Genomic DNA, 12,634 nt, shown 5'->3' on the forward strand with positions numbered 1-12,634 from the left:
CGCCAGGCGCCCTAGTAAACCATGTCATCAAGCACCACATCCACATGTTTTCTAAACTTTCCCAGGCAGACTGTTTCAATGCTTGATGACCCTTTCAGTGAAGTACTTCCCTCGATGTAAAATCTGATCTAAACCTTCCCTGGCACAACGTGAGACCATTTCTGCTTGCCCTACGGCTTTTTACCTGGGAAAAGAAACTAACCTCCACCTTGCTATGACCCTCTTTCATATGGCTGTACAGAGCAATGAGGGCTCCTCTGAGCCTCCTCTTCTCCAGGCTAAACAACCCCAGCTTCCTCAGCTGCTCCTCACAATGACTTGTGCTCCAGACCCTTCACCAGCTCCACTGTCCTTCTCTGGACATGCTCCAGCACCTCAATGTCCTTCTTGGAGTGGGGTCGCAAAACTGGACAAAGGATTTGAGCTGTGGCCTCAACAGTGCTGAGTACAGGAGGACAATCCCTGCCCTGCTCCTACTGGTACAGGTCTTTGTAGAGATGCCACTCGTCTACTTGGCCACCTGGGCACTGCTGACTCATGTTCAGGTGCTGTCACCAGCACTCCCAGGTCCTTTTCTGCTCTGCAGCTTTCCAGCCATTCTGCCCCAACCTGCAGTGGGGTTGTTGTGACTCAAGGGCAGGGCCTAGCACTTTGCCTTTTCATAATGGTACTTTGCCATTTCACTGGCCTCAGCTTTTGATATAGGCCATGATATGGTTGGCTTTCTGGTCTGCAAGTGCAAATTGCTGGGTTCTGGTCACCTTATCATCCCCCAATACACCTAAAATCCCTCACTGCAAGGTGTCAAAGAGTCATACTTTATCTGAAGACAGTATGAAGAGCTATACCAGAGGAGTCTATCCTGCATTGTGTTTAAAGTGTCACAGTGACATAGAGGAAGGGATGGAGGGCACATCAGTCAAGTTTGCAGAAGACATGAAATCAGGGGATATCTGTCAATATGCTCAAGGGCTGGGCTGCACTTCAGAAGGACCTGAACAGCCAGAGAAGCTGTGCCATTTCTGCTACAGGTTTTCAAGACAGGACTGAAAAAACCCTTGAGCAACCTGTTTGGAACCCAACATTAACACTTGTGGAAGGTGGTTCAACTACAGAGCTCCATGACAAGTCTGAGTGACTCTGAGACACAGATTCCATGACTTCACACACTTCCTACTCTCATGGACTAATGACTGGAAAAATCTGCAGTGGAGGAAAAAAAAAAAATCAATGCTATGTTAGGCAGATTGAATGTCCTGAAACAGAGATGGTAAGTCTCCTACAGAGATGATTTTTTTGAAGACATGAAGTGCAGGCAGTTTACCAAGAGGAAGAACATAGAAAATGGACATAAAATTACATTTAGTCCTTTTTCCAGTATGAATACAGATAATTTTCTTCTAGATGTCATGTGAAATTTTTTTGTTTGATTTATGTATCACTGTATCACTCTGGTGTTATTTCATCTCTGATAAGAGTTCACTATCAGAAACAGGATTCACCAGATAAACCCTATCTCTGAGCCACCCCGGCAACTTCTGCATCCTTGTCATACTGTATAAGTGTGTTGGACATACAATGAATATTATTTTCGCGTGCTGTAACGATGTAATACAGAATGTCAGAAAAATACAAAAAAGCAGCAGAGGTGCCCATCTCCATTTTGGCTGAAACAACAAACTAAGGAAGGTTACAGTGCCTTATAAAAACCAAACATGAGTAAGAAATACTTCAAAGATGATTACTTTAAAATATAGCACTCTGGGAGATCTCCTGCTTTTCTAGAGACACCAGAATGGCATACAGTTAGAATAGCTATAACGTTCAAATTGAGCTTGCAAAATTCCACTGTTATGTTCAACCCATCAAAATTACAATGCTCAAACCCTGAGTTTTCAGGAAAAGTAAACTATCATTACAATTGTTATTGTTTTGTTTTTATTGCTTCTGATGTTACTGAATATACAGTCTGTGTAATCTAGCCAAGGTACTTTTTTATACATTTAAGCTTGTCTTGACAGTATCTTTTTAAATCACACCAATGCCCATTTTTTTCACTATATATATATAATACTACTAATGAGCTGTAACATAATCACCATTTCTAATCATAGTAAATGAAAGGAAATTTATGGAATGAATTCAGCATTCCTGAAAAGATAGGCAAAACGTTTTAGACACAGTGCATTTTCATAGACCATGGCAAGCATCTGAGAGGAGATGATGTTTAAAAAAAACCACTAGTACACATCTGTGAATTCCAAATTTATCACAACTGGACTAAAACTAAATAGGCAAAGTAACCCCATTAACAAAACACAGAGATCGGTTTTGCAGAAGGATTTAATTGAGCAGTAGGTGCAAAACCCTAAACTGAATATGCCTATGAAATTCTGTATGTATGGTAAGAGCTTAACTAGTCCTGGTGAGATGTTTTAGGAAAAAGCATTGATAATTCACAAGCACTGGTATCCTGTTCCATTTCCAGACATTCAAATCTCTTTCATACTTTTCAGCAGTGGACATCTTCATTACTCATCACACTGCATGTTCAATTTGACATAAGCTGAACCTCACAATATACAAAAGTATTTCCCAAATGTCAATATTGCTTTTTTTAAAAATCAGCTCATTTTTTGCTAATAATTAACATTTTTACAAGCTAGGTTAGACAAACTGCTGATGGTTATCTCCAATTACAAAAAAAGCTCTGTAATACTAATTACTACATAATTTTAAGAAATGCTTTAGGGCCTACACATTTGTTATTTTCTTATTCAAGTTCTTAATTTACACTTTACACAAGCTTTCATTTCCAAGTTTATATCATTGTTATATTTATTTTTCTTCTGCATTTCATTTTGTGATTTTTAAAACCAAACTGTTCAGCCCATATTCATGGTGGGAATAGATTCTGTAAAGGAACTAGCATTTACATCTACACCTCTATTAGATACTTACTGCTTTTTGCCAGCAAGTTACAAAGTAAGCTCGTAAATTTCCTTTCATTCTGTCTTGGTGAAACGCTAGGAAAATGTTAAGATACAGCTAACCAATGTCTTGAGATTTTTTTCTACCCCAAGTCACTGACATACTTGTACGTATGCACTGATTTGTCTAAACTTTGAATTCCAGAACTATTTTAATCCCTGAAATGTAGGCAGCCCCCTGACTAGTTCCACAGCATTCTGAAGAGATATGATTATACAGAAACCCATTTTACTCTGTTCTTAGAATGATACAGCTGATATTGTGAGGGTACAGGGAAGGAAAAAACCATGAAATGGTAAGGAGTATGATCTGAAGCATTAAATGGGTAGAATTAACTGCTATTCATTCTAAAAATACATGCATTACTGCTATTGGTTAGGTACTTTCCTATGTGGAGTCAACTATATGTAAAAATTGTGGATGCCATCAACAAGTTAATCCGGAATCTTCGAAACTATAAACCTAGAAATACACTAAAGTCCATTATTTGTAAAACGGACCAATAGCCCTGCGATTATACAAAAGTGTTAATATATGAAGTTAATAAGATTAAGTTGCTGTTATTCAGAAAGGGCTGTGCTAAAATTTCATGCTAGTAAAAAACCCCAAAATATTCCTGTTAAAAAAACCTTAAAAAAGAAGAAGCTATAGGTTTAATTCAATAGTATCACTCTACCATTAACAGAAACACACATAACAAAATGTAGTAGTTTTGGATTTATACTCTTTTCATTACTGAGTGCTTCGCAAAGGAAACACATGGGAGATAGTATATCATATTAGGATATAGTACATAACTTTAACTAAAATAACCATATTCCTTCCTCTACTTCTTACCATTAGTCTCCTCATTCTTTCTTTCTCAATTCTCTCAGTTTCTTTTTTCTGCTCACGTTCAGTGTTGGCATGCCAAGTTGCCACAGCTTTAGACAGTTTCTGAATTTTCCCAGCAACTGACCGGTGGTACTCTTTAAAATCTTTAGCATGTTGCAATATGCTATTCAGGTATTCCTAGAAAGAGAATCAAGTTAGTGCGGGCACTCTGACACAGCAAGGATTGAAATGTAGGAGCTTTAATCTTAAAGTCTTCCAATTATCACACCACTTGGAGTTTTTTAATCAGAAAAACTCCAAGGGTAAATAAAATATGCAAAAGAGAAGATCAGCACAGCAAAGCAAGGTGCATTTCTGTCATGAGGCAAACACCCAGTAAGTTAAAATACCTGGTGCTTCTGCCTACGCTTCCTCTCCTGTTCTATCTTCTGCTGTTTTTCAAGCTTTTCTGTCATACGAGCCTCTCTCAGAGTCTGGCGCTTGCTTCTTTTGTAGGCTTTGGAGTTCAGTGCTGTCTCCAGTGTTGTGTCACGACGCATGCAGGCTACTACCTCTTGTCTTAACTACGAGTGGAGAGAGGGGGGAAAACACAGACACTCAAAAAAATATAACAGCTCTTAATAAAACTACTTTAAACACTGTTATGGCAGAGTAAAAAAGTAAACAGTTCAAACTATATCCCCCTCTCCTCTTCCATTTTCACTGTAGTGACAGCAATGATACAGTTGCAACAGCTATATCTGTTAGCCTAAACAAATCTTAAAACCTTCACAAAATGGTCAAACGCATTAATTACTTTTAATCATAATTTCTTTCCCCTTTACAAGATGCTGGTTACAACTGTCCTGCTGCAATAAAAGGGGCCAGCCAAGATGTTACACCATCGAAATAAAATGGAAATGAACCACATACATAACGCATTTTCTAGTGCTGGACCTAAACATAACCAAAAACTTGTTTCACTGTCAGCTGTACAGAAGACGGGCGGGAGAGACAAATGTTAAAAACTTGGAACAGTATTGCCATAGTCCCAGCAGTAGAGCAGGGAGAGCGTGCTGCTTTTCATCTGACCTCTGACAAAACTTCATTACAAAGGAGTGCCAAGGGTAGAAAGGAAGGAAGACTTGGACACCATGGCACAACTCCTGCCAAGGCTTTTGTCAAGAAGTATTTTGTTTGACCTGCCAAATTTTATCTTTGTTCTTTCAAACTAGTTGCAAAAGCCAATGGCAAGAGGCCCATAACAGTCTGGCAGATTTCTTTTCTGAAATTAATTTGCTGATACAGGCATTCAAAATTCAACTTAAATCTTATGTATGATCCTGTTATGCTTCATTTTCAAAGCCTGTGTCATAGTGGAACTCCCCCCCCAAAAAAACCACAGAGAAATACCACATGAAACACCAACAGAAAATTTTTATTAAAAAAGGGGACTCGTGGAAATGCTAATTATGTCCAGAAAGAGGTATCTGTTGATACCTCTAATCAGCTTGCAGTTTGTCCACCACTTATTCTGTCTCTGTAACAATGTCATGCTCATTTCGAAAGACACAGTTTTATGATCACATTCTAGACTGGAAGATTAAGCAAGGAGCAAAAGTAACACCTGCAACATTTTTATTACCAAAACAAAACAAAATAAAATCTAACATTTCTATGACTTGCTTGTTGGCTACATTAGCTCTCACGCAGGATTTGTTTACACTTTGTACTAATGCAAAATCTCCTTCCAGTTTACTCTTTGCTGCATGAACATGTTTGTTTGTGACTGCTATGAAACTTTTCCTCAAGTAAATGGCATTACCTGGCGTTGGAAATTCAGTAACCTAAGTGCTTTCAATTCCACTGTAGCTTTGGTTCGCAGATCAGGGGGCAAAGAACCAGGCAAGTTCTCCAGTTCCTGGATTCTGTGAGCAATTCGAGCCTGAAGTCTACAAAACGAGAAAACTGGTTAAGACACCATGAGAAATCTCTAAGGCCTTACTAAAATTATATAAAAATAATATATAGTAAAAATAGTCAGTTTAACTTAGGCACTTACATGTCTTTTTCTGTTTTTTTTCTATACTAGAAAAAGTTCTGAGATGACACTGGGTATATTTTTCCACTTTGAAAATAAATTATGTCAAATATGTCCCTTGGCTTTTCTTTTCAACTAAAACTAGATATGTGAAAATAAATATGGGATTTCTGGTTTATACATACTATTCAGGATTTTGCTTTCAAGCTTCTTTGATGGGTGTTATTTTTATGCAGTGTAGTCAGTGATGACATAGACCATACTTGCCTTACTATCTGGAATTCTACTTCATCATTTTATGGACGAAATACATTTGTTCATAAAGTATTCACAGCTATATAGATGCTACTGTAAATCAAATTCTACTTCACTCGTCCTTTAGAAGCTCATTTTGCATTCATTTGCAAATTCAAGAAAGAGAGAAAGAGGGAGTAATAGACAAGACAGACAGAACTTGATTTTTTCCAATTTTACTATCATCAGAAGAATTCTAAAGTTCCTGGAACAACAAATAGGATATAATGCTGCATAACTGCAAAAGACTATATTTAAGAGTGTAAAAAATTGAAGTAGAATTAGGTAAGTAGTGTTTGTCATACAGACTGAAAAGCAAATCAAGAAGAGTTATTTCTTAACTAGATGAAGTTTCATTAAAGGCTGAAAATACTTGTCTCGGTCCAGAAAAGTTCATTATTCCTGCAGAAAACGTCTTCATTCAGAAAATGACACTGCCTTATTTTGCTCTTTCCAGTTTATACACTACACGAAAAAAAGTTCACATTCTGCACAACTGGGCATTCCGGTTAGTAAGAAGATATTTTAGTTCACCTAAGGATGTAAAATCTTGAGAATTAAGTGGTTTCTTGGAGAGATGTACTAGCTAGTGTACATTCATACAGAAAAACAGCCATGCTGTTCTAAATCATATGCTCTACCTGTCGCTTACCCATACATGGATGCAATCCTGCATCACAACGATTATTTATTACTCTTTTTCCCTTCCCAAATAGCTGCAGTGTGTCTCCTGAAACTATCACCTACAAAACAGTTATAGCCAAACCCCAGTTTCCCCGACTTTAATGAAACCTTAAGGGAGCAGTCACAACCTTTCCAAACCTTTCTTTCAAGCTGTGAACGTATTAAAGCAACTGAACATTGAACTTTTTACATTCTTGCTAGCAATGTAGCTAGCATTCTTGCTAGCAAATTCCTTACTATACATGAGGATGAATTAATCTAGGTTCTCCCTGACACACCTCATGGTTTTAAATAACTAACTGTAAGAGTCACTTCCAAACAAACGTGAAGTGAAATACTGACTTCTCAGTTCTGTCAGAATTGGGTTTTCTTCTTTAACTTCAGGTATGGAACATACCGTAAGTGCTGGCTGTCATAAAAGTTCACACAACAGAAGTTCAAGCAATTGCCAAAGGTGGGTTGGTCTCTACATTTCTATCATCAAAATTTGTGACAAAAATCCAAATATACATGTTCCTTGAGATATGTCCAAACATAATCAAAACTCATAGAGTGTGCTTATTATGTCCCATTGTCACAAAATGCAGTCCACTCCTATATAAAACCCATTTCACTGCTAATAATTTTTTTCCAACTTGACTTTATAAAAAAAGCAGATCAGAACTAAATGCGCAAGAAGTATTATTGTTAAATGATCCTGCAGATCAGTATATCCAGGGTTACGTATGAACCGAAAAAAAATATCAAAAACTAAAAAACAAACAAACAAAAACACCAAACCAAAAAAACTCCACATTTTGAAGTTTAATTTCACACTTTCATACTACTTATATGTATTGTCTATGGTACTAAGAGTAATGGTAATAATGTTTTCTTCAGTAATCAGTAGGATTTTTTTAAGAATTCCAACTCAAGTGAATGGAAGAACTGCTTGAGCTATCTCTCACCACAGCCACCTTCTAGTCTTTACAGGAAGGGATCACAGTTTGTTGTACTGCTGCTATTTTCATGGAACAAAGCGAACAGCTATTAAGAGAATCCAAAGAAAAAATTTTCTTAGATCTTTTTACAATCACTTGAAGTATATAATCTCACCATGTAACGGATGTAATCAATTAATCTTTGCAGTTCAGCGATTTACCTTCATGCAGAAAGTGGACATTGAATGGATGCAAGATCTCTTTGCAAAATAAGTGAGGCACACTCACTGCACATTAACTCAGGTCAACTGCAGAGGTTATGGTTCACAATCAAACCTGTCTGGCATGGATGCCATGCAGTAAAGAAGATACCTAAGAAGATACTTTGCAGATAACAGAAAGAAACCATGTACAATCTGCAGGACATTACCAAGTGTAATATTTTTTTAATGTGCAAAGAGAACAAGAAGGTGGAAAAAGCCTTTCAACATAATAGAACAACTTTAAATTATAGGCACTATTATCTTTAAGACAAATATTCAGTGATATTAAAAAGCAGCACTTTATTTTGAAGAAAGTATTAAGGAGAGTTTTATAAAAACATGTATTGGATTTGCATAGCTAGGTGTTGCTGGCTGGGGGGCTACAGCACTGGTTTCTGTGAGAAGCTGCCAGAAGTTTTCCCTATGTCCAGCAGAGCCAATGCCAGAAGGCTCCAGCACAGACCCCTCAGACTGAGGCTGAGCCAATTAAATATGGTGGTAGTGACTCTATGATAGCAGATTAAAGAAGGGGAAAAATAAAGTTACTGGACAGATGTGATTGTGACTACAAAGAGCAGGGTGAGAACACATGAAAGGCAAACTCTGCAGACACAAAGATCAGTGCAGAAGGAGGGGCTGCAGGCAGCAGAGCTGAGATTCCCCTGCAGCCCATGGTGCAGCAGCTGTGCCCCTCCAGCCCATGGAGGACCACAGGGATACAGAGATCCACCTGGAATTCAAATAGTTTTCAACGTATAATACCCCTTTATTAAAAGGGTTTAGCGAGAAATCTCAAGAACCGTTTCATAAAGCTTTCATTAACTCCAGTGTTTTCAGGACGAAGATGTTTAGTTTGGCTTTTTTCTGCTCCCTTTTTATTAAGAAATTGTGAACACATTTCTGAATTAAACTTGCCTATATTAAAGCTAAATCCAGCAACATTCAAACCACAGAAACTGTCAAACTGCTTTTTTCAAAACTTTTGTCTGATGTTACTTATACAGTTTTAACTAACAAAAAGATTTCCAGGAGTTCTACATATCCTGGAACTCAAAGCAAATTTAATTACCAGTAATGTTCACTATTAAAAAAGCTTGGATCTTACATCTATGTTCTAGGATAAAAAACCATAAAATATAAAATCCTTCTACTGGAGAATCTCTATCGAACTTTGATCTCACTCTGTCGAGAACATCAGTGTATTTAAAGCATAATAGATATGCCATATCTGTAACTGGTTCAATAAATAAGTAAAAGCATCAGCTTTATTTTTTGTCACTCCTCACCCTCCTCTGTGAACACTAAGACATAACAGCTTGGCACAAATAGTGCAATACAGCAGGGCTGAAAACGCAGGAAGAGTTAACAATTTGAGGTTAATTGATCAAGAAAACGTTAGATCATACTGGCCATATGATTCTTGGTTGAAGTTAGTGCTACAATTCTTCCGTTAGAATAATTGTGAAACCACAAAATGGTGAATTATACAAGCTTTCTGAAAAAGATGCTAGAAAATAGTGATTGCTCATGCTGAAACCATCCAGTCCTAGGGTATACATGTAAGACTGGCAGAACCATGACAAGAATGCACTGATAAAATTACTTAAGCAATACTTGACACAAAACGTAACAGCTTTTCTATTATCAAGGCCTGAATTTTGGGCATGGCATCACACCCAAAAGTGCTTCATGGTGTTTTACCTTCATAAAGCAAAAGATGTTAGCTAAGTCCTCTGTGAGATCACCATCCCTCTTGGCTACCTTCCTCTACAAACTCAAAGCAACAATGCAAGATGCATCATTAACCCGAAACAGGTTTGAGTGCAATTACTTTCCTTGACTGATAACCATCAGGAACGCATTTTAGGTGCAGGTCAAAATCCTTCTGCCTGGCAGACTCTCAAGGTCAGTCATTAAATAGTCTTGATGATGTGAAGAGGGAAGAAGTCTCTTTCCAACTCCAAAAGATATGTCCTATCCTATACTTTGCAACTCATAATCGAAACAGAACAGTCAGGAGGCAATTTTTGAAAATCATGCTTCCTGGTACACTTTTTCCTAATCTTGCATGTGACTTTCCTGTTCTCTCCACTCTGGTTTTCCAGACAAATCCATCATACTCACAGAATGTGTTTTTGCTGTGGCTACTAACTCTTCAGCCTTTGATCATCTCTGTTCTAACTTTTCTTTGTTTATAATACTGAAAACCTTGTGCATGAAATTGATTTTTCTGTAAGGATTTTCATTTCCTAACTTTCAGTGTTTTGCAGGATCCACGTAATATACTAACTCAGCAGAGCCCCTGAGCCTGTTTCAAACTTAAATGGTGTCTAGTGATACTGCCAGTATGCTTCACTAGTTCATCATCTGGAGTAGAATTAAGCAATTGGTTTGATGTTTGTCTACTTCTCGGTAATGCAGCCTTTCTCTGGAAACTCTGTTTACACTATTACCACTACAGCAGCTGATTGCAAGGAGCTTCAGTTAGGGATGTGAAAAACAACAACCATTTTAATCTTGTTATTCACTTTTACCTATATTCACGTTCTTGGAGTATTTCAACAGGATCCAATCCTTGTGGCTTCTGGATAGGGCTGATGCGGTTCTGCTTTTGCTGCAGCTGGACAATAGGTGAAGGCTGTCCAGGAGGGGGCTGTGGTACAGAGGGCCCAGGCATGGTGGCAGCAGGCTGGGTGGCAGCGGGCGCAGGAGAAGGCCTCCCACTAGGAGCTGGCGCTGGAAGCTTTTGTTGTGCATTGGAGACACTCATATCTGGGGCTTGGCCTGAAACATAAACAGTACTGATTCATAATATGAAACATGGCAAGTAGGAAGAAAACCTATTGTCTGCTGTCTGAAGACAAAATATGAAGGTAAGGTAGACATTCAAAATGACCAGAAAAGGCACACTGAGACTACATTCTCTTTTTTGAAACAGACATACTAAAATGTAAACATACCATACATCACAAGAAATGGCCGAAAGAAAGAAAAAAAAACACATGAAACTTTATGATTAATGCCATTTCTTTTGCAATTCCTGTGGACTTCTAATTCTAGTGGTACAAGCTACTGGTTTTAGCTGTAGAACTAATTTCCTGCAAATGCAAGACCTCATTCTGCCTCTTGTCCACTATCCTTGCAGTTAGAAGGAAGCATCTCACCACAACCTGACAACAAGCAGAACTAGGTCTGATTTTAGACCTCTATCAGAACTTGATAACCACATGAAAATTTTTACAACTGTATTTAGAAATATCTGCCAGATATAAATAGCTTTTGTTTCACTATTGTTCCACTGATTGCATTTATTTCAAATAATCAAGAACTCAATTATTCTGAACAACCTGAAAAGCAACATCTCAGTTAACATGAAAATACTACCTGTCATTTACAGTCACAAAGGGTCACAGACTTCAGTATTTCATTATGACAAGTTACCCATGCATTCAGATGTTCACAAATTCACTAACAGACACTGCTAAAATAAAGACACCACTTAATTGTCTCAAGAATCATGGTCACTTAAGCTAGGGAAAACAACTACAAAGTATACCTGCAATTGTGTAATCAACCTGAATTCAAAACCAATATCCTGAAATCTAGAGATTTAAGTTAATTTAATTTAATTTAAGAATTTGCCATTCACACATCTGCATCAAACTCCACAAAAGCAACCTGAGAACAAGCTGTAGATTCTGAATTTAGCAACACTGTATTTCAGCTTACAAAAAGAAAAAAAGCAAGCCCATCAAAAGCCTCTGTGCTACCTCAGTTCTCAGGGAATCTGGAAGTTGAATGACTGCACAATGAATGACAAATGAATTTAAAGTCATGGGGAAAAGTTACAGCGTTCATTTGATCTCAAAGATTGCACTGATCCTTCAAAGCAGTTTGATTCCAAAAGAACAAAATATACAGAAGGAAACAGTGTAATTCTACCGTGATTTGAAAACTTTTGTTGACAGCAGTGAAGGTGAAAGACAAACTTGCTGCAATTAAGAATGCTCAGAACATAACGTACAAAGTTTCACGTGTGTCCCTCAGAAAACTTACACATTTCATTCTGATTGCAGAAAAGGTGCTTCATGTTCAGTCTATCTAAAAATCACAGTAATTTTATGTAGGTCTTTTCTAAATGAATAAAAGGTTAGACTCTCCTTGATTAAAATCTTAAAACACAGTAAAGGTTACACTATTTTTCCTGCACAGCTTTTTACCTTTCTTTTTTACTTTTCCCCACATCTTTTTCCCACTATACCTTCAGTCCAAGTTTTAGGGGTAACGGCAGTTGTATGTCCAGGCATCCCTGGCGCAGCTCCTGGTCCAGCTGCAGCACCACTCATTGCATGTAATCCAATACCTGCAATTTGACAGAGGAAAAAAACGCTAAGCATTTCCCAGATCCAAAAATCTTTGTTTTCTAGCATGCTAACCTATTCAGGAAAAGTAGTATTTTTCGTCATTAAGTGATTTTTACTGTTAACACATACCTATAATCATATTTCATGAAAAAACACAACTTACTTGGTAGCTAAAAGATTACCAAAATGAAGTGAACAATGACATTATTAAAACCTAAGAAAACAGTATCATCTTTACCCTCGGTTCTAATGCAAAATCACCAG

The 12,634-nt window shown here is 37.6% G+C and overlaps 1 protein-coding gene across 2 annotated transcripts in view; it reads right to left on the reverse strand.

Annotated features, from left to right (window-relative positions):
- The window catches only part of SMARCA2 (SWI/SNF related BAF chromatin remodeling complex subunit ATPase 2), a 114,380-nt gene that overhangs the window by 72,473 nt on the left and 29,273 nt on the right, over positions 1 to 12,634 (reverse strand). For both annotated transcript variants that reach the window (XM_014881000.2, XM_088156229.1), the window contains exons 5-9: positions 12,268 to 12,369; positions 10,541 to 10,790; positions 5,630 to 5,756; positions 4,215 to 4,388; positions 3,829 to 4,002 (exon numbers count right to left, since the gene is read on the reverse strand). In XM_014881000.2, coding sequence (XP_014736486.1) covers positions 3,829 to 4,002; positions 4,215 to 4,388; positions 5,630 to 5,756; positions 10,541 to 10,790; positions 12,268 to 12,369 — 827 coding nt within the window. The remainder of the gene's footprint in view (positions 1 to 3,828; positions 4,003 to 4,214; positions 4,389 to 5,629; positions 5,757 to 10,540; positions 10,791 to 12,267; positions 12,370 to 12,634) is intronic.

This window comes from Sturnus vulgaris, chromosome Z (assembly GCF_052056855.1).
Source record: "Sturnus vulgaris isolate bStuVul1 chromosome Z, bStuVul1.hap1, whole genome shotgun sequence".
NCBI lineage: Eukaryota > Metazoa > Chordata > Aves > Passeriformes > Sturnidae > Sturnus > Sturnus vulgaris.